At 41.3% G+C, this 26,452-nt stretch overlaps 1 protein-coding gene across 1 annotated transcript in view; it reads right to left on the reverse strand.

The window, feature by feature from the left end:
• Positions 1-26,452, reverse strand: part of CSF1R (colony stimulating factor 1 receptor) — an 87,101-nt gene that overhangs the window by 25,784 nt on the left and 34,865 nt on the right. Inside the window, exons 6-13 of the mRNA XM_029583559.1 lie at positions 26,201-26,390; positions 20,621-20,736; positions 17,927-18,038; positions 14,059-14,246; positions 12,526-12,638; positions 7,728-7,854; positions 6,385-6,489; positions 1,299-1,409 (exon numbers count right to left, since the gene is read on the reverse strand). Of these exons, the coding sequence (XP_029439419.1) occupies positions 1,299-1,409; positions 6,385-6,489; positions 7,728-7,854; positions 12,526-12,638; positions 14,059-14,246; positions 17,927-18,038; positions 20,621-20,736; positions 26,201-26,390 (1,062 nt within the window). The remainder of the gene's footprint in view (positions 1-1,298; positions 1,410-6,384; positions 6,490-7,727; positions 7,855-12,525; positions 12,639-14,058; positions 14,247-17,926; positions 18,039-20,620; positions 20,737-26,200; positions 26,391-26,452) is intronic.

Raw genomic sequence — 26,452 nt, forward strand, 5'->3', positions numbered from 1 at the left:
TCCTTGCTCACAGTCTCTCGTTCTCACAGGCCGATACAGTAAAGTTCATGGGAGAGCGGGAGAGTGGCCTGTGCGCGCGATTCACTAAAACAAAATATTTAAATTAGGGCCCGCGGTAAAAAGAGGTGCTAGGGACACTAGCGCGTCCCTAGCGCCTCTTTTTTGACAGGAGCGGCGGCTGTCAGCGAGTTTGTCAGCCGATGCTCAATTTTGCCGGCGTCGGTTCTCAAACCCGCTGACAGCCACGGGTTCGGAAACTGAATGCCGGCAAAATTGAGCGTCCAGTTTTCAACCCATGAGCCGATTTAAAATTTTTTTTTTTAAATTATTTTAAACTTTTGGGACCTCTGACTTACCTTTGGGTAGGTGCTAATTTCTGAAAGTAAAATGTGCGGCTTGGCTGCACATTTTACTTAGTGAATCACGTGGGAATAACTAATAGGGCCATCAACATGCATTTGCATGTTGCGGGCGCTATTAGTTTCGGGGGGGGGGGGGGGGTTGGACATGCATTTTCGACACGCTATTACCCCTTACTGAATAAGGGGTAAAGCTAGCACGTCAAAAACGCGCGTTCAAACACAGGATAACAGTGCGCTCCACCGGAGCACACTGTACTGTATCGGCCTGCCATATTGAGGTCCCAAGAGGAAGGTCCTTGATGTCTCCTTCTAACACAGAAGTCTCAAATCTCTACTCACTCTTTAGAAGCTGTTTGTATTTTAGAAATCCTCCTTCCGGAGCAGGTCCAGAGACAGTGCACCCCCCTGGTTCTTTGAACCAATGCTAGTCTCGAGCCCTGTGATGAAATAGGCAGCTGGTGCCCCACCCACCCCCAACAGGGTTACATACGGGTACTGCAGGTATTTCCCTGTCCCCAGATGGCTCATGATCTAAGGGCCTCATTTACAAAGCATTTTTCCCATAGACACAGAATGGGAGAAGCCCCTTAGTAAATCAATGGTGGGTGAAATTAATAATTTCACCCACCATTGCCTCTAACCTGAGGCATTGGTGGGTGAAATGTCTTGACCAAGGCACCAAGGACTGCCAATGATGATTTGACCCCTGGTTCTCAGCCTGCTGTTCCAACTACTAGGCAATTCCTACACTTTGCTTTGCAAAAGAAAATGCTCACTAATAATCTGTGAGTGAGGAGAAAAGAGCTCAGAACTGATGCCGGCCTATCTTCTAAAAGAGTCGTACTCTCCTAGATGATGAGTTCTCAATTGAATTATACATTGGATTGCACTGTCTTTTGAAGGATATGTGCGTGAGATCTCGTAGCAAAACCTTACCTCCCTGAGTGCACGCTCCCAGCAGGTTGACAATGTTCCCATGGTGGCCTAAGTGACTCATGATCTTCAGTTCTGACATGAGGGCTTCCTTCTCATCTACATGAGCACTGGCTAAAGCAAAAAAAACAAAACAAAACAAAAAACCCCCCAAAAAACAAAACACCAGAAAAAGTCATTAAATTGAAGTTAAGTGAGTACCAAGCACATCTCATGAAGACAAGAGCAATTCTGCAATTCTCTGCAGCGGGACAACTGCGAGAACTTTTAACCCGCAGACCTTTTGTACCAATTTTCAAAGCAAAAGTACGTGTGTCCTTTCGCTTTGAAATTTGCTGTGGATACAAAGTACCCATGTATATTTGAATCTGTTTTTTGTGTGTGTACTTTTCCTTTTATGGAAAATAACACAGCTGGATCTGAAAAAGGAATCCGTGCACGCTATTTTTCTCCCCTGATTTGAGCACACACCGGGAACTCCTCCTCTGAATGCAGCTAAATGTGCTTTTGGTCACATAGAGAAAAGAGCAGCTTCAATGTGTATATCATTGTTTATCTGTGTAAATAGCTTTGAAAAATGCCCTCTGCATTTTTGAATGTTTATAACTATACCACAAAGCTTTATTTAATACAAAAACAGTCAACAGAGAGTGAGGATGTCAATGATGTCTATCAGGAAATCCCATCTTTAAAAATATGTGGCTTCAGTGTGTCATCCATTCACCATGTTGCTGCGATGTCACCTTAGAATATTAGATGACACCAGCAGACATTAACCAACTTTTATTATGTGCACCAGTATCCACCTAGGTGGGAACTGCGCAGTCAGAAAAGATCAAAAGATAGGAACAAGAACCAAGAGAGCATCTACCTTGGAACCTAGGGTGTCCCACTACTGCATACATAGCAATCCTCCCCGCAGGCAACATAAAAATTGCCATACTGGGTCAGACCAAGGGTCCATCAAGCCCAGTATCCTGTTTCCAATCCAGGCTACAAGTACCTGGCAGGATCCCAAGGATCCTGCCAGGTACCAGTAAGATGCCTTGCTAATGCCCAGGGATAAGAAGTGGCTTTCCCCATGTCCATCTGATTAATAAGTTTGTCTTTGGAGAACATACCCAATAGAGGCTTGTGCTCAGTATGGATTTCAAAAGCCTGGCCATACACATAGTTGTGGAACATTTTAACCCCAGCTACCAAAGCAAGTGCTTCTCTGAGCATAATTCCATTCAGATGATGAAACTGTTTGACATAATAATAGGCAATCGGTGACTATGAGAGGCCTCTGTTCATCATAGTGAATGAGCACAGAGCCCAAGGTCAGGAGTGTTTCAATGCTTCAGAAAGCATCCACATGTTGGCAGGTCCACTTCCATGACACACCTTTATGGAGAAAGCTGTGTAGCAGATCAGTGAGTGTTACCTTTTATGAGAATTCCCTAAAAAGAACACAGTTGATCTTTAGAAGTTGGTTCAGGGGCATCATGGATTGCCTTTACCTTGTCTTCTTTTGGATGGATTTCTGAAATATCCATATGACAACTCAAAAATGCAACACTAGTAGTCCTAAGTTCACATTTATCTTTCTTCGCTCAAATATCTTTGAAATTGGTGTAGGATTTTCCCGTATCATCTAGAGAGTTCATCCTCTGATGATCCTATGACCAAGATATTATCAAAATAAGGCGGAACATCTTGAATTCCAGCCAACAATATTTCTATGAAGCACTGTAAAATGTTTGGTGCGACAAGAGATTCTGAACTGGATAACTTGGAAAGCTCCTCGAATGAGTCTGGGCATCTGCGGAGTCTTCATCCACAATCAGTTCCTGGTAGGCCAGTGCCAGGTCATGTTTTGCAAAGACTTTTCCTCCAGCAAGCATGGCAAGTAGTTGGTTAACAACAGGCCTGGGGGTACAGGTGATCCTTAAGTGGCTTGTTTAACAGAACACTTATAATCTCTGCAAATCTGTACCTCTCTATTTCACTTTAGCACTGGTACAATGGATGGGACCCATTTTATGTGTGGAAATGGTTCTAGGATACTGTGCTATGAGATGACTGATCTCCACTGTGCTATGAGATGACTGATCTCCACTGTGCTATGAGATGACTGATCTCCACTGTGCTATGAGATGACTGATCTCCACCAGAACCATATCTAATTCCAAACAATTCAAAAAATCCTTAAAAACTCATTTATTTCGAATTGCGTTTCATATACCACCCACCAAATAATTACATCACACTCCCAGAATACATACATATTCAGTTTGGCACCCGATTCCTCTCCGCCTGACTACTGACTTGTTTTATGTTACCTATTTTTATTTTAAACAATTTTTTATTTTATATTAACGAAATTTTTGTAATTTTATATTCTCCATAAGCTATTTTACTCCTAATTAATCCTTAATTTATTTTTAGTTCTATTTTTATTTGATATTTGTAAACCGTTTTGATTAAACATTGTTTGTAAAGACGGTATAGAAATACTTTTAAATAAATAAAAAAATCTTGGGGTGCAGTGCAAAAGACACATTCCTGGCCTTCAGATGAATGTGTGCAAAGGCTGGGTTCAGGTAGAATGATACTGCTGGTCCCTTATAAGCACCTGAAGGTTCATTCATGATGACCTTGAGATTCCCACCAGAGATGACATAGACTCTTTGGATTCTGATTCCTAAAGGTGCAAACCAGTTCTTTCCAGAGAGGCTCTTGTGTTTATGAAGAGGGACATAGCAAGATCTTACAACACAACTGAAGTGATTAGTAACTCTGTTACCAGAACCGCGGTATATAAAACTGTTAAAAAAATAAATAAATAAACACAGCTTCCTGCAAGCTCAATGTCCCGTCCATTGTAACTGCACTGTGGGATACTGTAAGTAGGAAGCATCTTCACTGGGAACCTCCATTTCACATTCAACTATTGATATGAATTGTTACTAACATTTACAAATTATGAGCCCAATATTCAAAGATATCCGGCTAACTTAGAAGAGATATTCAGTGGCATGGCTTTGCCACTGAATATAACCACTTAGTTCTAGTTAGCTATTGAGCAGGTCTAACTTACTGTATTTGGTTAACTTAACCATATAAGCAGCCCTATCCAATTCACCCATTACCTGCTCCCAAGGTATCCATCTATCTACTTAGCTAGATAAATACTTATCTGGCTAAGTGGTGGCTGCCGAACATAGCTTGATATTCACCGGCTGCCATTTAGCTGAATAAGTCCCTCTTTATCTGGCTAAGTAGCCTAAATATCCGCCTTCCCATTTTCTGTATGTGATATAATTTTCCAATCTCATCACTCATTGCTGTGTTGAACATAAGTATTTGTAAATCAGTATCCTTGTTTTGTTCCCTTTACGCCTCTCACCACTAAGAACTGATCTGCAAACTTGTTCAATGTGGACTTTTTTTTTGTATAAAAAAATGAGACTCTGTCCTTTTAAGTCTGCAGCTGAAGCATGAGTTCGGAAGCGTGACCCCTTGAGCTGGCCGCTGATTTGACATTCTTATTGTGGCTGACACTATTCACATCGATCGCCGTGACCTGGATTTCTTTTGTGTGTTGCAGTGCCATTTTGGCTGCCAAAGCCTTTTCTTGGGCTGCTGCAAGGGTCAGATTTGGCTCAGCAACGAGACAGCACCGAAGTGCTTCGTCCTGGACACCACAACATGAAGCGTGCTGCTTAGGAAATTCGCTGAATTTGCAGTGTTCCACAATTCTAGCTGCTGAGCCATATAGGAAATGATCTCATTACAAATCTTGATCCTGCTTGTGGAACCGAAACCTTTTCACAGTGATGAATGGAGTAGGTGAGAAATGGACCTTTGGCAATGCTATGATCACATTTGTCTTAAGGTTTGCCAAGAGTGGAGAGACCATATGATGGCATGTTTTTTTTTTCCACATACTCAGTCAAGAGACAGCCTATTTTTGTTCAGGGATCTTAATCTTATTTGCTTACCAAAAGAATGACAATTTCTCTGCATAAAAGTCCCAACCACTGGACTGTCCCACTTCAAATTACTAAATGTAACCAACAGGTGAATGTGTTGCTTTGATTTCTAAGTACAGCTCTGCTCGCTGGTTGATCATGCTGTACTCGGTGATAAAGAACTTAATTTCCCAGACTACAGGATTTTCACCTCTGCGGGAGTCAGAGAAATACTGAGGGACTGCAGGTGGCACTCTAACTTATAAGAACATAAGAACATAAGTGCCTCCAAAGGTTTTGTTCTCTGACTCCATCTGCCGGCGGAGGTGCAAAACCCACTTGTCTGGACTGATCTGGGGTATGAACAGGAACTCAACACTCCTACTGCCCACGAAAATCAATGATAGCAGGATTCCATACTCATTACTAGAAAATGGGTGTCCAATACTAGGTGATGCCACCAGATATTAACCAGTTTCTATTATGAACATCAGCACCCACCTATGTGAGAGTCGAACAGCCAGCACGTCCTCTGCTGCATTCAAAACAGTCGCTAAGAGTAATCCTGTCTTTTGAAGACAGGTTTTCTTTCAACACTCACTTGAGAGGTACCATATCATATACCCCAATACAAAATGACATCTCTCTATTGTCCATATCAGCATGAGGAGCTTTCCACAGCATTGGTGCTGTATATGTGAAGCTGTATATTAAATTTACATGGTGCTGTCCTAATTTTCATTTTTGTTTTCCTGGATAACAACAGAGCTTGAGGTTCATACGGGGTCCATGGTGAATCAACCTCAGCAGTGCCTGGAAAGCTGATATTATAGTGTTGGGGCTACCATGGTGGGGCCCAGGGTGGTCTCACCCCCCCCCCACCCCCCCCACACACACCCACATACCTGAGCTCACCTTTTCATCTTCCATTCACGAAGACTACATGTTTGAGAAGCACTGGGTATAACTTAACGAGTGGGAGAGAAGATAAAAACACGATGCTCAGAGAATGTCAGAAAAGACTCCAACTTGTGCCAAATCAACATGTCTCAAAAGGGAATAAAACTGAGTTCAGCTAGCAAAAGACACAAACGAGTCATCTGAGCCTTCCTGGAAACCTCTCCACAACTTACGTTTCAGCATCTTCACAGCTACTTTAAGGACAGATTCTTCCTTCCCAAGTCCAAAGGCAGTGGCTTCTAGCACCTTCCCAAATGCCCCAGCACCAAGAGTTTTTCCTGAAAACGTTAATTTAAAAATAAAATCATAACTAAACCCTCCACGTGCTGGTCTGCATTCTTTGTATGCTGTGATACTGTTTAAAGAACTGAGATAAGAATTATCCAATAATAAACCACATAGGAGCTCCCCCCCACCTCTCTAAACCCCGGAAAGAATAACGTTATCTTTAGATAAATATGACTACAGGATCTTTGCACTCTACCTGAAGGGTCCTTGGCAGCATACCTAGAAATTTTCTGGATTTCACCCGGAGACTCAAGGAATTTGCATCAATTGTCAGGTCTCCGGGGAAACACTAAAAAAAAAAAACCTCTGGGTGTCTCTGGTTATTTTTTTTAATGCTTCAGCCACTCCCCTTTAGTAAGCCTGCAGGGAACAGGAGGAAGCCTAGAATTGCAGGCAGCATGTTGGGAGAAAGTGGAGAAGGACTGCAAAGGACACAACTCGGTCTGCAGCTGTGATTCCAGGACTTGGGATTCAGCTGAGAGTGGAGTGAGCGAACTGTGTCTCATGAAGGAGTGGGAACAAAGAGAGTGCTGGAGTCAGGGAGGGAGGGAGAGAAAGAATGTTGAGATCATCCCTGAAGTGGAACAGAGAAAGTCAATGTGCATTATTCCTTCCTCCCCCCCCCCCACCCTCGCTAATCAACAGAATAACTCAAAATTTCCCTGGTATGCTTGGCAGATTAAGACAGATTATGCCAGTAATGGCGAACTCCACTCCTCGAGTGCCACAAACAGGCCAGGTTTTCAGGATATCTACAATGAATATGCATGAAAGATTTGCATGCACTGCCTCCATTGTATGCAAATCTATCGCATGCATATTCATTGTGGATACCCTGAAAACCTGGCCTGTTTGTGGCACTTGAGGACTGGAGTTCGCCATCAATGGTTTATGCAGATGTTAAAAGGTAGACTTTAGGTTATTTCCTTGATAGTACAAGATCAGTTAACCATTTTTTTCTCATTTTGAAAAACAAAATTGAACTGATAAAAAGTACGACACCACTTAGATGGAATGCTGGGTTTCCTTCGGAAGGATTAGAAAAACAGGAGCCAGCTTTGATGCTCATCACAAGATGAATGTAAGTAGAGAAGATGGAATTGAAATGTTACAGCATCTAAATCTACTGCAAACGTATACATTATATGAAGAGGAAAGCTCTTGGATCCAATCAGGTTTTAGTCTGTGACCGAAACTGATGATCCAAATCAGTGGTACACTCTCTTACCAAAAGTCAGGTTGGTTCTGGGGAACTCCCATTTCTCATTATACGGTAATTGTGTTGGGTCAATGATGATGTAGTTATTGCCTTTACTAGTGTCAATGATTTGCCAACGGGTTTCATATTTCGGTTTCTACAATGAAATAAAATGGACACTGGATGAAATTTTTTAAAATCATTTGCCATTTCCTTGTTGTCCAGAAGTTAATGGAGCTTGCACGAAGCTCTTTTCTGCCAACTGTATTAAAATTTCATTCATTGTGCTCAGAGTTAATGACTGAAGTATTAAAACAGAAGATACATACATTTTTTTCTACCTCTGCTACTACTATTTCTTTTTAAAGCACTACTAGACATATGTAGCACTGAAAAGATACACACATAAGAGAAAGCCCCTGCTCCAAGGATCTTACAATCTGGTCAAAAGAAACATACATGACAAATAAGAATCTGGAAAAAAGTGCAATATACAGATGTACATAGGATTTAAAAGCAGTTTCGAAAAGCTGGGTTTTTTAAATTGGATTTGAAAACAGCCCAGAGAAGGAGGAAGATGCACAGCCGTAGGAAGTCTATTCCAGGCATCCAGCACAGGAAGATAGAAAGCGCAGTCGGAAGTTAATGATAGAGGAGAAGGGGATGGATAAGAGCAACTTGATCGATGAGCAAAGTTCACTAGGAAGGGTGTAGGGGAGAGAAGAGAACCTAAGGTAATGAAAAGTCACATTTATTGGTGAGTAAAAGAAGCTTGAAATGGATGCAGGAGCAGACAGGGAGCCAATGCAATTATTTTTTTCAAAACTATTATGCTGGACTGGGTCCGTTCTTCAGCTGCAGTTTCTTATGTTTCCCACACTGTAGCTAACTAGACTGAGAGCATTTTCCTACTGTGCACCTTCACAGTGGAATAACCTACCAGCAGATGACCAGGGGATGAGTGATAGTAAGCTTTTTAGAAAATGTGTAAAAACTTTGCTATTTCAGGAAGCTTTTAAATGATTATATTTAGTGATTTTAAATGATTATATTTAGTGGATTGTTATTTGATAATGTGGTGTTTTGTGTACTTTTTCATAATCCACACTGAGAAATTTGTATTGGAAGTTGCAGAATATAAGTATTTTAAAGAAACCTTCGCTTAACCCAAACTCACCAATTAACTATCGTCCAATTTCTAATCTGTCTTTCCTCACCAAAATGATTGAAAAGGTAGTCCAAATTCAATTAACAGAATACTTAGAAATGAACAACATTTTGTTCCCCTCACAGCATAGTTTTAGAAAACATCATAGTACAGAAACTCTTTTGATCGCTTTAACTGATACTATACTTAGAGGCTTCGACAATGGCCAAAGCTTTTTATTAGTTCTGTTAGACTTGTCGGCAGCTTTTGACACTGTGGATCACTCTATTCTCTTAAATCAATTAACAGAAATAGGGCTAACAAATAATACAATAAAATGGTTCTCATCTTACTTAGAAAACTGTCATTTTCAAGTCAAAATAAAAAATATGATTTCTGATAAAATTGAATTAAATACGGGAGTTCATCATTGATCATCTCTATCGGCTATATTATTTAACATATATATAATCCCAATATGTCATTCTTAAGTGGTCTTGGGCTAACCCATTATATATATGGGTTAGCCCAATCTAGACCCTAATGTACTAGCCAACTTTAGACCCATCTCCAATCTACCATTCGTTGCCAAACTTACAGAGAAACTGGTAAACACCCAGCTTTCAGAATATCTAGAGGACCATAAGATCCTATACCCCTCGCAATATGGCTTCCGGAAATCACGCAACACGGAGACCCTCCTCATTTCGCTTACAGACCATATTATAATGGGATTAGACAAAGGACATTCCTTCTTATTAGTTCTGTTAGACATTTCGGCGGCATTTGACACAGTCAACCACACCATCCTCCTGGATCGCCTTGAGGATATCGGCATCTCCGGATCAGCCCACAACTGGTTCAGGTCCTTTCTCAGCAATAGGACTTTTAAAGTCAAAATCAATAACAAGGAGTCACCTCTAACAAAATCTTCCCTTGGCGTACCACAAGGATCCTCCTTATCTCCAACCCTCTTTAATATATACCTCCTCCCCCTCTGCCAACTACTGACAGACCTCAACCTAATTCACTATCTGTACGCAGATGATGTACAGATTCTAATCCCAATATCAGAATCCATCTCAAAAGCTCTCACCTACTGGAATAACTGTCTTCTATCCATTACTAATCTACTCAACAGCTTAAACTTGGTCCTCAACGCCTCAAAGACGGAACTTCTCTTCATCTCTTCAAATGAAAACAATCTTCCTCCACCTTCACCGCACAATGCTCACATCACCTGTACGCACGTTAGAGACCTTGGGGTAATAATAGACAATCGTCTAAACCTTAAAAAAATGGTCAACACAACTACCAAAGACAGTTTCTTCAGACTACAGGTTTTGAAATGACTGAGACCACTCTTATTTTTCCAAGACTTCAGGACAGTCCTCCAGGCTCTTCTGTTCGCCAAAATAGATTACTGCAGTGCCCTCTTTCTAGGCCTCCCTAAATCTACCACCAAACCACTGCAGATGTTACAAAATGCGGCAGCGAGACTGCTGACCAACACCAGCCGCGGTGAACACATCTCCCCCGTCCTCAGAAACCTACATTGGTTACCAGTAAATTTCAGAATCCTGTACAAATCTATTACCCTAATACACAAAACCATCCATCAGCAACTCCAACTCGACCTGGATATCCCTTTCAAACTCCACTCCTCTAACAGACCAACGAGAGATATCCACAAAGGCACTCTGAAATTTCCCCCTACTAAAGCCACTCGCCTCTCTACGACCAAAGACAGAGCTTTTTCAATTGCAGGCCCAGCTATCTGGAACAATATCCCAGCAAATCTCAGATTGGAACCCTGCCTCTTAACCTTCAGAAAAAGACTAAAGACGTGGCTCTTTCACCAAGCCTTCCCAGATCCACCGGACAATCACTAGTTTGAGCCTCACTTCTTACAAGGACCTTGACACACTTCCTCCTAAACAATGGACACTGGCATTTCCTGGTTAAAGCATATGCTCTAACCCGTTAAATTATTCGTATCATGTTATATTTACTCTACCTGCCTCTATCTTCCTTCCAGCTTGTCTTTAAGCCTCCAAGTTTTCCATACCTTGTTGATTGTAACTTTGACTTATTCCTTTTCCTTTGTTATCTATTATTTACCAGAATTGTTACCTCAGTTTTACCCTTTGTTAAAATGTAAACCGATCCGATATGGTTATCTACTATGAAGGTCGGTATAGAAAACTGCTAAATAAATAAATAAATAAATAAATATGCTGATGACATTCAAATTCTCATTCCAATTATGTAATCAATTGAATCCAGACTCAAACTAACAGCAATGTGTCTATCCCTCATTAAGAAACTAGTAACTAACATGAAATGAATGTTAAACATGGAAAAACCTGAGCATCTTATTAGACAGGAGAGCTGGATACAATGAACCTAAAAACATCATTCTGGAAGATAATATTACCAAGCTCCAAGTAAATAACAGCGCACGGATGAATATAGTTTTAGAACAGTACTTCAATCATTATTATTTTCTAATATCGATTATTGTAATGCCCTACTTCTAGGGCTTCCTCAAATCACTATTCGCCCCCTCCAAGTTTTTCAGGATGCGGCAGCAAGGATCCTTACACACACAAGAAAATATGACCATATTACATCTGTTTTGATCAAATTACAATGGATACCCATTAACCAACACACAGAGAACAAAACTCTATGCATTACTCACAAAAATTTACATGGGGAAGCCACTGAATGACTAAATGCCTCAATTAGATTACACACTCCACAAAGAAATATATGATCAAGTAACAAGGCCCTGTTCACTATACCAACGATACAAACAGCACATTTAACGCAAGTGAGAACCAGAGCGATTTCTATAGCTGGTCCTAAAATCTGGAATGAGTTACCAGAAAAGCTAAGACTCCAACAAAACATAAAAGAATTTAAAAAAGAGCTTAAAACATGGCCCATAAAGCATACAATGAACATGAACAAACCCAGTAATATAAGGCACACCAATGAGCAGGAACAATCTTAGCAACAACTGAACAGCAGAGTTGATATTAATTTTATTTTATTTTATTCTTATTTTATTTATTTTAATTATTTAACTAATGCATGTGATTATTTTATAGCCTTTACTCTTTTTACACTATAAGTTCTAATATGTTCAAATTTTTATGAAGTAATGTTATAATTATTATGTATTTATTTATCTTTTCCGTTTTATTAGTACTTTTATTGATTTTTAACATTCTGTAAACCGTTGTGATGGAATATTTCTTAATGACGGTATATAAATCTTGATAAATAAATAAATAAATAAATAAGAGAGAGAGGAGAAAGTTTGTGTTCCCCACTCTCATTAATCCATGACAATCTCAGGGTGACTGGAAATTTAAAAAATTGCCAGGTATGGAGAATGTGAATTTTTTAATCCTTATTAGTTTTATTTTTTTTTTTGGGTGCTATTTTATGTATCTTCTGTTTTTGAAATATTTTATTGGTGTTTGGGAAATTAAAAAAATATATATATATGGCTAAACGAACCCCGCTAAAGTTTATCCCAAGAGAGGGGGAAAATATTCATTCAATTTTTGTTTGGGTAATTGAAAAGTTACTGGGCAAACCCCTTTGAATATGGACCTCCAGGAACAAGCCTCATGTGGGAGAGGCTGAGGAGAAAGATCAGAGACTTACCTGCTTGTATTTGTAAACCAGGAATAGGCAGAGCAGGAGAAGAAAGGCAGCCAATATTGCAAATCCTGTGAGCAGTGGGTTAAAGAGCGCATTTGGGCCAAGATGAACTTCTCCTAGAAAAAGAAACAGGGAGGAGAACATTCAAACAGCTGTGTGTGCCCCCATATATGTGTGTGTATGGGTGTGCAAAAATCTACTCCGACATTTTATAAGCTGTGCATATATGATATACATGCAAATGTACCCTGCAATGTGTGCATGCATGTTAAAAAAAATAAATATGACTACACATTGCACTTATCCGTATACCTTCCAATTTATCCGGCTAAGCAAGCGAAGCCGCACATGTTAGAAAATCTCCTGACTTAACACACATTAGACCCAACTTATTTGGGTAACTGCATGTAAATTATGTGTATATTTTTAAAGTTAGATATAAAAATGCACAACTATAGCAGTTGCACACTACTTATCTGGATAAATTCCAACTTGTCCAGCTAAGTCTTGAAAGTGGTACTTATCCAGACAAGTCAGATAGCCGGATAAGTAGCACTTTTTAGACTTATCTGGCTATCTGACTTAGCATGTAGCATTTTAGGACTTATCCGTATAAGTAGTGACTTAGCCGAATAAGCTGGAACGTGTCCGGATAAATGCCGTTGCTTAGCATGACAAATCAGAAGTTGTCCAGATAAGTACCATTTTCAAGACTTAATCGGACAAATCAGAATTTATCCAGATAAGTAGCGTGCAAGTGCTATAGCCGTGTATTTTTACATCTAACTTTAAAAATATACGCATGGAGATTTTACCTGTGTAATTTGCATGCATTTGCCCCCCCATAAGTTGGGTTTTATGTGTGTTAAGTCGGGAGATTTTCTAACATGCACATGATAATAAAATTACCAGTTTTACTAGTCTCCCAGTTCACCATCTGAGCTCATCAAGCCCCTCCTGGCTCTTTAACCTCAGCTCACCCCATTTCACCCAGGATCTTGCACCCAGTCAGTATTTCACTGTTAAGACATTTATGATCACTTACTCCAGATACAGAGCGAGTAAAGCAGCCGAATGTACACGTATAAATCTCACGGAAATGTTGGCCCTGCTCCGAAACACTCTTGATCTGCCCTTTTTTGTGCATGCAAATTTACTTGTGCACCCTTACTTACTAGTGCATTTTGAGGTCAATAAAATAGCATACATGCGAGTGCATGCTATTTAGACGCGTAAGTGCTGATTTTTACGTGATCAACTCTTTGAAAATTCACCTTAAAATGAATAAGAGCCAGACATTGGAAGCAGCTGCAGCCCCCCCCCCCCCCATTTATTTTTGATTCTAAGATGTTTTTGGCCTGTTCTGAAAATCTTTCTGTGGTATGTTTTAAAAAAACGTATGGGCGAGGAGTTTCAAGCAGTCAGTAAAATCTCTACTTCGAGGAGCATTTCAGCCTAGCCATATCATAGCCGGGCAGGTTGAAATGCTTTCCTCTCTATGTAGTGTCCTAGAACTTGTACTCGAATCCGTCTTACCAAGAATCACTGGCCTGAATGTGTCAGAGTGGTTTCCCACAACATTGGAGGCCATGCAGCCGAAGGTAATATTGTTCGTCACCTTCTTGAGAGTGAGTGTGCTTCTCACCAAGGTCTTTTCATAAGGGACCTCACTCAGCACCTGGACATCCGTATCTTCCTTTATCAGCATATCATCTTGATCACATCTGAATTAAAAAGAGGAGCACAGTGCATTCTCTTGGAAATGTTATCCAAAACAAGGTATGATCTGCAATCTTTGCTCTTGCTTGTGAGATCTATTTTAGAAGTGGCAAACCTATTTTCGATCATCATATCTTGTTCATAAATTTCTTGTAAACTAAATTTGTGCTTTGTAGAATAGCAGAAGAATCAAGTATAGGGGGTGCCCATGTTTGTCCCTACAATGGTAACCCTACCCTTTTCAGAAATGACAACAGAGACCTTGCTTTCATGTGATGTCAATGAAGTGTCAGAGTTTTAAGAAGGAATACCACTCCCCATTGGAGTGGTATTCCAATGGGGAGTGGTATTCCTACCAGTGTAAGAGAGAGAGAAGCTAAGAGTATGGTAGAATGAAAGGGACTTCTGTGTGTGTATGTGTGTGTGTGTGTGTGTGTGTGTGTGTGTGTGTGTGTGTGTGTGTGTTGGGGCCAGCTCTTCACAGATAAGGTTTAGAAGTCATCCTGCTCAAAGGAGGTGGCTGGGACCCAAGGAGAGGTTGTCCAGGCCTGATCTGAGAGGAAGGACTACAGGAAGAGGGAATTCCTGGAAGGACGGTTTCCTGACAAGAACCATTGTCTGAGGAGACCCAAGAGAGAAAGAGGCATGGATGAGTGTACTGGGAGGTGCCAGAGGAGAGGCATCCTGCCCGGGAAATTTCACAAAGATTGATCCCACAAAAATCAGCCAGAAATTTCAGAGAAAGCAGAAAGAGGAACCTCAAGTATCCCAAAGATACTTTGGAGGGCCCAGGCTGGAAGGGAACCTACCCCTAAATGCCCACCTGTTCGGGAAGGAGTTTGAAAAGAGAGAGATTTATTTTTGTATTGTGGTATGCCAGAGTTTTGGACTTTCAGTTTCTTGCCACCAGTAAAGACTTTACTTTTGAACACCAGGCACTGGAGTGAAGCATGGCTTGGGGGGTACTTGAAGCTGGTGTACAGAAGAGCCCCAGAGAGGTAAAACTCGTAATGACCTTGAAAAGACTGAACGTTTCTCCCCCCCCCCACCCTGTGCAAGAACCCCGAGAGGTCAGGGGGCTTGTGTGATCCATGGCCCTCCCCTTCTGCCCCATGCTCAAGAGCTGACTGGGATGGGGGCTACACAAGCTTATTTTGAATGATAAAATACTGCATTTTGACGAGGCACAGCTGCTTTTTGAGAATTGTATTTGCTTTGAGGCTCAGATAAAAGGTTTCTTCTGCGTTTCAGTGCTCAAACAGAAACTAGCTATGCACAAAATATACTTTTTATAAACATTACAGAATCTTTATTAACATAGCCTTCCAGCGGAATATTGCTCCAGTTTACTTTGGTTGATTCACCAGGACAACCACAAAAAAACACCTAAAAAACTGCTCGGCTTGTACTATGTAACTTATTTTATTGGGTGTACCAAGCAGATAAATATTGCTCAGAGAGTGATTCACTTCCCATAGCTTCAACAGCAGAATGCAACTTCTGCAGCCACTTCTCAAATCTAACCCCTCGGTGCTTAAATTTGGATTGAGTTTCGAACAGTGTTGCTTAACTTCCTTCCCTAGTATTATTGTCATTTCTTTTACATGTGCTGGTATTTCCCAGTGAAATCTTGATGTCTTAGAACCAGAGAACATAGCTAAAAACTATTTGAGTGTCTAGAAATTGACAATGTCATTCTTATGCTTTGGGATCAAAGGATTTGTTGTGGATTTTTATGTGGTATTTGTAATGTTATGGTTGTTTAATATTTATGTATATTATTTTATTTTGGGGTTTATTTGTTGTAGTGCTCTATTAATTTTGTAATTTGGTAGTTTATTTGTTGTATTGTATTTTGGAAAATATAGTTGTTGTTACTAGGAGTGATGTGTACTGGTAAGCAGTAAGTCTAAATAAACAAACATATAAATAAATAAAAGCACAGATTTGCATTAAAAAAAAAAACTTGCTTCAGCAAAATTTAGCACCTGGTAGCATTCTAGCAATTATGTAGTATTAATACGGGTATAGCTCAAATTTAAAAATGCAAAGGTCCATGTTCAGTCACTGTCCAGATAGCAAAGTTAGCCAGATAAACATCCAGCTAACTTTGCAGACATATTCAATAGTGCAGCCATCGTTCCATTTCTAGATCGCAATGGTTTACAAAGTGACATTCATAATTATAACACAATTTGCAGACAAATGTGGATAGGTTACAGAGGTGGTATACAAAGGTCGGCATTTATCTACCAAATCAAACCTATCAAATCCAGTTTTCCAGTATATATTCACATTGGTCTAGCGCAAAAGGCAGAGAATTTGGATAATGAAAATGCAAAGTCATGGCATTCACATCTTTGTCAGTGTGTTGTTGTGAGGCTCTTTCATTCTGTTGTGCGATTTATACTTCAAGGTTCGATGAATACATTTTATCCTTATTTTGTGGCTCCGTATGTTCTAATGTCTCTAGGTTACATTATATGCATTCCTGAACTGCCAAGTTATTCATTTCTTAATGATAAAATACACAGTGCCTCGGGAATAGAATTCCAGTGTTTTGCATCTGCTATGGAAAATACTTTAGGGATGTTTTGGCCTGACCAGTCTTGGCTGGCTGCATAACTTAGGCGGCTTAGCTCGTCTCCTCCCAGTTACGCCACTGGAGCGCCCCTAACTTAGCAGACTAAATTCTAGGCTAGAATTCAGCTGGATAAGTGCTCAAATCTTCATTTAGCTGCGTTATCTGGTTAAATGCTTTTGTAGTCCCGGTTTCTAAATTTATTTATGTATTTATTAAGTTGATTCTAATGTAATGGGGCTATGATTAAACAATAACAGCCTCCGATATTCTGCAAATTGTTTTTCAGTCAACAGTTTTCATAGCATTCATTCTGGATCACTTTTCACCTTTTATTACATGGATGATATTTGAAGCTGCAATATTAACAGTTGATATGTCACTGTGTGCTTTCAGCTTCCCATGATGTTACGCTGATAGCGCATGCAGTTTTCTGTCTCTTGCTGAACCCTCCACTCATGCATTGCAGGAATATGGATATAACCAGGGTTCATGATGAAACCACTGTAGGCTAAAGTTTCATGTTACACATTCTTTTGTCTCAATTGCATTTTTTCTTTCTCAACTACAGAATGATATTCTCATGCTCAAGAGGGAGGAATCTGCAAAATGATAGTGCAAAGGAGTGAAGAGTTAGTTTGTGAGAGCTTCAGTAACTCACAATTTACTGAGTTTTGTGTGTGTGTTAGGAGTGTGCAGGGAATGTTTTTATTATGGAGGTATTTTTTCATATTTTTTTTGTTTGTTTGTTTTTATTCATTTCGGAAAATAGCGCACACTATTTGCAAATAGCACATACTATTTTTCAAAATAAACGAACCTGAAAATTTTGGGATTTTTGGGGTGATTGTGCATTCATTTTAGGATAAAATGAACAAAATGAAAATGCCCCCCATCAATTCAGATTGCCATTTGTTTTACAAGAAATGTGTGTCTTTAGTTTTCATGTTAAAACTATGATGCTCCTTTAACAATATTTTTGTCTTGAATTTAATATATCAAGGTAATGTATTTTCTATATTTTGACTTTGCAGGAAAAACGAACTTCACACACACATGAAACATAACTGACTAGGAAAAAGCAGATGAGATGAGTTTTCTTACCTATCTACCTGTCCAGGGCATTGATACCATCTTATTGTTGGTGCAGGATAGCCTGATGCTTTACAGTGAATCTCATGTGAGTAATTGAAACTTATAAAAGCAACAGGAAGGTCTGAAATAAATAAGAACATATATGTCAATACTTACTATTCATCTCTGCTTATTTATGAAGTGGCTATATATTCAGAAGAGTCTGACACAGCAATCCCCATTCATATCTAGCTCTAGGGCCATGCATTAATATTCCAAATTCAAATACCTCTAGAGCTATATTTGTAACGGTGCATAGCTGCAGTCCTTGAATGAACTCCCAGGACTATCTAAATGGGAACCTATCTATGCTCCTATTAGGAGAATAATTCATAAGTCAATCTGATATTCAAGGGCCTATGCAATAAACTTTAATATTTATTTATTTATTTATTTCGAATTTTTCTATACCGACATTCTTGAACAAAGATATCAAATCATATCGGTTTACAATTGAACATAACTGTCGCGGCTATGGCGTTACATCGAACATTGAGCAATAAACATAGGACAGGTCAACAGTTCAACAATAATATATAGTGAAATATATAATATATAGTGAAATACAATAATAGTGAATAAATACAATATAGTGAAATACAATAATATATAGTGAAATAATATATAGTGAAATATGCACATTAAGGCCTTCTTGTGCACACCTAATAATAATAATTCATAAGTCAATCTGATATTCAAGGGCCTATGCCATAAACTTTAATATGCACATTAAGGCCTTCTTGTGCACACCTAAAATGGAATGCTATACAGGAAGGCTAAGTTTCATGTTTCACATGTTAAACGGGTCTGAAAAGATGTTTTTGTGAGCATGCAAGAATCTGTGTACCTATCATATAAATGAAGGAACATGAAGTGAAGAATTTCTGAGTTTGTGCTAAATACTATGGTATGCTTACCCTCCATGCTATTTAGCAAAAGCTAACTGGATGCTATTTAATACCTGCTAGGACCTGATGTTAACTTAACCTGAGAAGCTACACAGTGTGACCGTGCTAAAGTGAGTGCGCTCAGCTCTCTGTTTCTTTTGGCTCCTCCTACCAAGGGATATCCAAGTAAGCCTAGCACAAGGAGATTATCTGGCAGTGCAGAGGAGAGACCCTGCTATACTTCAGGAGAGAAAGTCAAGAGAGGAACAAACAGATCAAATTCATGCATCCCTCCGATGCCTGCCAAGGAGACAGAGGACATAGAGGAAAAGCAGGAAGAAAGTGATAGACAGAGCCGGTTGCTAAATCTTCTGCTATCGCTTCATATTTTTGGCAGCTAAAGGTTCTCTGTGCTTATCCCATGCCCTCTTCAACATTTGGAATATTTGCCAAGAAATGAAGAGAAAGCAAATGAATTAGCAGGCTGCACTTTCCTCCTTGCATTTCAATGTCAACATTATTAGTGTAGCCAAAGACCACTACAGGAGTTCAGAGATCTGCATTGAAGATCACCCTGAGCCTCAAAAGCTTTTCTGAGCTGACCAGTTTTGGTTTGAATGCAGAGCTCATGCCTGTAAGATTTGAGGCAGTAGCATACTGTGTGGTGCAGCCATTGGGATGCTCACACTCTAGGGCGGTTGTAGAGTGGACAATGATCAGATTCGTGCTCCCTTCTATCCCCAACCACATCCTCTCACACCATTTTCTGAAGATCCTCACTGACATGAAAGACAGATGGTTCTAAACATGCAGTCATGTCAGTTTTCTGCTCTATTGGAAATCTCCAGTCTCCTTTGACCTTTTCTCCTGGAGTGTATTAGCTCTCTCACTTCTGCCTTCTGCACTGACAAACAACCCCCAAGTTCCAGGCTTAGAAGTATAATCTGTGAAACCCTGAAGGAGGAACCAAAAGGAAAAGAATCTTGAGCATGGTCAATTTAGGGAGCTCATGCTATTTAATGTGTCTTTGTTAAGTACAATGCTGAACACTATTTAGCCAATGTATTTTCAGGTTTCTGTGGTCGAGCTTAGTGTGACCATACTATTTCTGACATTTTTTACTATGAACATGCTAAATTTTTTTACATGGCTTAAGTTGCTTTTAAATAAATCCATTATTTTTTATTTTTTTTTGCCAGCCCGTGCTAAAATTAGTTTTGCACGGGCCCCTTAATATATGGTTTGTTCAACACAACAGAAAAAATCTCCAAAGTGTCTATGTTACAAGTTTCTATATTACAACACTCTAGGGTAGTGATCTATTATTTTTAAGTTTCTTGATTAGCTTAGCTGCTATGATGCGCCAAAGCTCTTGTATCTTAATGTCACTTGAATCTGGAGCCTTTCCATCACAGGATGTGATTCCATGGCATCTCAGAATTGTCTCTGATCAGCATGTGATTAAAAGAACTTAGGTAAAAATCAACCTGTTCCAGCCTCACTGTTCTGGGTTTCCACTTGGTGAATAGCGCCAGAGATTCGGGGTCGCCAAATATCAACTGTTGTGAAAAGGGTTATTTAAAGAGATATTCTGGCCAGGCAAATATCTTTTACATAAAGAAATGTGGAGCATGCAGAAGGCAGAGCCACCACAGATGCCAGTTTGTGCCCTTCCAACCCACCCCCAAACCAGTCCACCATGTTTAATGTACATGGGATTAGTTTGCCTCCTGGTGCCCTCCACCCTCAATACATTTAAATCTGACAAAAGACTTACGGTGCAGGAAGACGTTAAAAGTAATTGAAGCGTTGGTTTCTGAGTTTGCAGCATAAAAGGTGTATGAGCCGCTTTCAGTATCCTTCAGTCGGCTCAGGATGAGGGTGCTCTCGTACCTGAAAGGAAGACACATGAAAACAGGAAGTTCCACCCAGAAATAAAGAGCCTACTTTCCATTTACCCGGGTAAAAGTGCTGACTGCAAACTGCCCACCCTCAACCTGGCTAAAAGCACCTGCAAGTTTCCACAGCACCCGTGCGTTTAGCAGAGTTAAGGGACCCCTATGCATGGGCCTGAAAATACCCACCCCGCTCAGTTCCCCCTGATATGCTTGAAAATTTGGTGTGGATAGGACATCATACAAAAAAGGTTACTGGGGAGACACGCACGCACACAGCAATCGGAAACATCTTTTTTTCCTTTAAGCTCATTGGTAGGGTCCAAGTGCCATAATATCATTACTACTTGCAAGACATACTAGCACTTGGGTAACCAGTAAGTGCTCAGGCTCGTTGTGGGGAGGAAAAAGCAGCGTCTTCCTTAGACTCCCCCAGCAGAGACACCATACTACCTGAACCATCAAGTAAGGGCCTCTGGGCTCTCACTGCCATCCAAGAATCAAGGGTCCACCAAGGCCAGCATCTTGTCTCCAACAGTGGCCAATCCAGGCTACAAGTACCTGGCAAGTACCCAAAAACTAAGTCTATCCCATGCTATTGATGCTAGTAATAGCAGTGGCTATAGCAAGTAATGGACTTCTCCAAGAACTTATCCAAACCTTTTTAAACCCAGCTACACTAACTGCACTAACCACATCCTCTGGCAACAAATTCCAGAATTTAATTGTGCATTGAGTGAAAAAGAATGTTCTCCAATTAGTTTTAAATGTGCCACATGCTAACTTCATGGAGTGCCCACTAGTCTTTCTATTATCCGAAAGTGTAAATAACCAATTCACATTTACCCGTTCTAGGCCTCTCATGATTTTAAAGACCTCTATCATATCCCCCCTCAGCCGTCTCTTCTCCATTAAATTTGATTCAACTGTGATTGTAAATGACATTCGACCATGGTCCTCACTGAAGGGGAGGGAGCCGGACCACCGACTGTCACCCCTGGCGTTTCCAAAAGAACAAATTTGGGCTCCCCAACCCCTGCTCAACCTACTACCAGGAGGGATGGTCCCACCAGGATCTGCCAATCTCCTGGAAGGAAAGTCTGAACAACGTCCAAGAGCACCTAATTCCCTACTACTTTTTTGTTTTTTGTTTTTTTTTAAACTCAGGTACAGAACTGCAGGTTTTGCACCACCTCCATCTGCTGGAGACAGAGAAATACTGAGCAGATGCAGATGGCACACTGGCTTAAAAGGCGATGCTTACAAAACTTTCTCTGACTCTATCTGCTGGAAGGGAGGCAAAACCAGGAGTCTGGACTGATCTGGGTACGTACAGGGAAATGACATTCGACCAATGTACTGTCACTGTTTAAATTAAAACTTGTTTTGTAATTCTGCCTTGATGCCCCTCGTAGAAAACGGTGGAAGATCAAATGTCTATAATTAAATAAATATATATATATATAATGCAAAATATGTCATTTTTACATTTACATTTTTTTGCTGTTTCCTCTGTCTAAACTAAATGTCCCCTCATCTTTTTCTTTATAGTAGTTGCACTTGCAGTTCACATATGAACCGTTGGTCCTACCATACAGACAGCACCGCCCCCTTCTCCCACTCGGCCTCACAAAATGCAGTCCAGTGTGCTTTAAGGGGGCACTCAGGTGCAAGGCTTGCTTGCACATTCCTTTTCAAAAACGACTCATAAGAACACCTGACCTACGGACTTTGCACCTACCTTGGTGCAGGCTAAATTTGGTTGGGAAATAGCAATCACGCATTTCCTGGCGTGTAGCCAGATGGACTCAGTACAAATGGGATAGTATCCGCGTGCTAGCAGTTGGAGACGGATCTGACGTCAGCACGGGGTATATAGCCCCACAGGAAGCGTAGCGATTCAGTAATTTCCGTCTCCAAAGCAGTTTGGAGTGCCTGCACACTGGTTGAGCGTGCTTTCCAAGACTACTTTAATTTTTTTCTCTTTCTTATCGTTCTAGATTCTACTTTATCTCTCTACACGACTATTGAGCCCCGCGCTCCTCAGGGGATACTTGCCCTCCCCCCAGTTGAGCTTCCCAGGGTGATTACCGTGGTCCCCCGGAGGTGGAAGTCCTCGGTCCGGCCGAACCGCGGCAGGGGCACAGCCCCCGGGCGAGGCTCGGGTGTGGCTTCGAGGCCCTCAGTCCCGGCGTGGACGAGGTAGCGGGTGCAGATCCTCAATCGCGGCGGTGAGGTGGTCCCTCCCCCCGCAGCCGGAGACCGCCTAAGTTCCAGCCCAGAAGCGCCGAAGATCTGGTGAGGCGTACATCTCTTCTTACGGGTCTCCGAAGTATAGAGGATCGGCGGCGTGGCAAGCCGTGGAGGACGCCATTTTGTGGCCGTGTTCAGGTATTCCGTGCCCGTAATAGGCGCGGCTTTCTTCCTCCTTGTGCGTATGTTGCATTGTTTCTGTGCATGCATATTGGCTGCCACTGTGAGTATTTGAAGCATGGTGCGACACTCACGGCACCAATCCACATGCCACCACAATACCTATTGTGTTGGATTTCCTGCAGGATGGACTTCAGAAGGGTCTTTCCCTCAGCTCCATCAGAGTTCAGGTGGCGGCACTGTCTGGCTATGGTCCCAGGAGGGACGGCAAGACCATCGCCAAGCCCCCAGATGTTTCTCGTTTCCTGCAAGGAGTCAAACATATTCATCCGCCACTAAAGTGGCCTGTGCCCTTATGGAACCTCAATCTTGTTTTGGATTTCCTCGCGGGATCCACCTTCAGACCCCTTCGGGGCCTGTCTCTCCGTTCTCTAACCTTGAAAATGGTATTCCTATTGGCGGTCTGTTCGGCACGCCGCATCTCGGAGCTGCAAGCACTGTCCTGCCGTGATCCCTTTCTCAGAATCACTCCTGAGGCTATTCATCTTCGTACGGTTCCCTCCTTTCTACCTAAAGTGGTTTCCCAATTTCATCTTAACCAAACCATATCCTTGCCCACCACGGTGGGTTTGAAGAAATCTGAAGAAGGCCGGTTATTACGCCATCTCGACATTGGCAGATTGCTGCTCAGATATCTGGAAGTGACGCAAGACCTGCGACAGACGGACCATCTGTTCGTCCTGCACAGTGGGAAGAAGCAAGATGAAGCGGCCTCGCGGCCCACCATCGCCCGCTGGATTAAGGAAGTTATCCGAGCAGCTTATGTGGAGGCTGGGAAGTCTCTGCCTCTACAAGTCAAGGCTCATTCTACCAGAGCACTAGCAGCATCCTGGGCGGAGTCCAGGATGCTATCGCCTGCAGAGATCTGTAAAGCGGCGACATGGTCCTCCCTCCATACCTTTTCCAGGTTCTACCGTCTGGATGTCCAGGCCAGGGAGGACTCGGCATTTCCAAGGGCGGTTTAACATGGTCCTCAGGCAGCCTCCCGCCCAGGCTGGGAGTAAAGCTTTGGTACATCCCATTTGTACTGAGTCCATCTGGCTACACGCCAGGAAATGTTGAGATTACTTACCTGATAATCTCCTTTTCCTTAGTGTAGACAGATGGACTCAGCATCCCGCCCAGCTGCCTGTGTACATGGGTTTCACCGATGCACGGTAAGTCATGTCATTTCTTCCTACCAGACCAGGTGTCAACGCCTTCCGGTTGTGAAGGCTGGCGGTCTCCTGCTACTATCAATTGGTCAGGGGAATCCTGTTTTCACTTTTCACTTTTTACTGAGCGTCAGTACACACATCCATAACAGCTTTTGCAAGGAAGATTACTGAATCGCTACGCTTCCTGTGGGGCTATATACCCCGTGCTGACATCAGATCCGTCTCCAACTGCTAGCACGCGGATACTATCCCATTTGTACTGAGTCCATCTGTCTACACTAAGGAAAAGGAGATTATCAGGTAAGTAATCTCAACATTTAAAAATATCAAGCATCTGTGCTATTCCCTAATCCTGTCTAAAATATGTCCCGAGAACCCCCTCCCTTTAACCTTGCTAAAAGCTTGTGTGCTGTGGAAGGTAAGGCTAGCAGTTCTCAGACAGCCCTTTTACCCAGGTAAACGGCTTTTAAAAATGACACTGTAAGGAAGGAATTTTCAGTAGTGCATGGGCACTTTTAACACAAGTACATCATAGTAAATTTTCAAAGGGAACATGCACTTTGCACCTGCTTTTCATGTGGGTGGCTGAGCAGGGGTAAAATAGAATGTGCATATTTAGAAAATGGAATTGTCATACACTGTTTTTCTCCCTTGAACTATGCCCCTCTCTCCCCCAGAAATGCCTCTTTTGAAGCCAGCAAAAAAAATATGCAATGCTAGGAAGCCCCCCCTCTGTTCTTTTAGCTGGACAGCAGGGATGTGCATTCATTTTCCTCGTTTTCGTTTTTAGTGCACACTAACAGGTTGATTTTAAAGCGAGCGCCGTTTGCCCATACACGCGCATATCGGCGCATGAGCGAGGATACGCTGGGATTTTTAATCGTGCATGCACTTATGCGTGTATGTTTTAAAATGCCCAACCACGCGTACATATGCTCCTAATTCTAAGAAGTTACTTGAGCACAGCTAGCATGCGTGTGTCTTCAATAGGACCATGTCGGCTTTTACATGCGTATGTCAGAGAATTTTAAAACGTGCTCGCGTGCTCCCTGTTTTCCAATTTGTCCACCAGTCCACCAGTTTGTCCAGTTAATAGTGAGATCTTTCAGACCCCTCTGGTTCTTCATCCTGCATGCTGCCCAGTTTGCCTGGACCCCTCACCCTGTACTATAAGCCTTAGGTCTACACACTTGCTCCTCATCAGGATGTTTATTTTTAAAATTCAGAGTTACACCCATAAATCTTAGCCCCACCCTGGAACATCTATGCCCTGCCCCCTTTTCCATGCCTTTATTCCTCATACATGCATGGGTGCATACACGTGTATTCTGTGGCTTTTAAAAATCTGCGTTGCTCGCGTGCGCCCACATAACTTGGTCTAGTGTGTAATAACTCAAAAACAAAAACGAAATAAAAATAAAACGAACCAAAAAAAAAAACCAACCACCTACAAATATTTTCCAGTTGCACATCCCTGATTTTCAGATGGGCTAATTTATCCTGGTTAAATGACATTGAACATTTTCTTATAAGTTTTTATTTTTTTAATGAAATTATACATGTGTATACGGCTGCATGGAGATCTATGATAGCATTTTATAACCTGTGCATGTGATATATATACATATAATAAAATATGCATATGTCTACACTTCCATCTTACGTGCATATGTATGCTTATGTGTGAATACATACAGTGCACTGAAAACGAGTATTTCAATGCATTGATACCACATGCTTTTTCTACCAATTTTTTAAATATATGTACAAATATTTTATATTGCAAGTCTAAAGATATCAGAATACTTAGTCTGTTATATTTCATACCATTTTTTAAATTAAAAAGTGGTATTCCAAAAAGTGAAGTGGTACCTGTTGTCATTGCCTGTGAGCATTGTCCTGTGCTCAGATACATTGGTATCTACCAATAGATGTTGATGTCTCCAGCTCCAGTCCAGCAGTTCGGGATACGCTTCAATACGCACTCTCAGGGTCAAGCCCTCTCCCGCCCTCACCTCCTGGCTTTGGTTCTGCACCGCAAAGAGATGCACGTAGCCTTGGTCTGAAGGAAATATAAATAACAGGACATTATTGGTTGTGCCCAGGAAGAACACCAGGGGTGTG

The sequence above is a fragment of the Rhinatrema bivittatum genome, chromosome 18 (genome assembly GCF_901001135.1).
Source record: "Rhinatrema bivittatum chromosome 18, aRhiBiv1.1, whole genome shotgun sequence".
Taxonomy (NCBI): Eukaryota; Metazoa; Chordata; class Amphibia; order Gymnophiona; family Rhinatrematidae; genus Rhinatrema; species Rhinatrema bivittatum.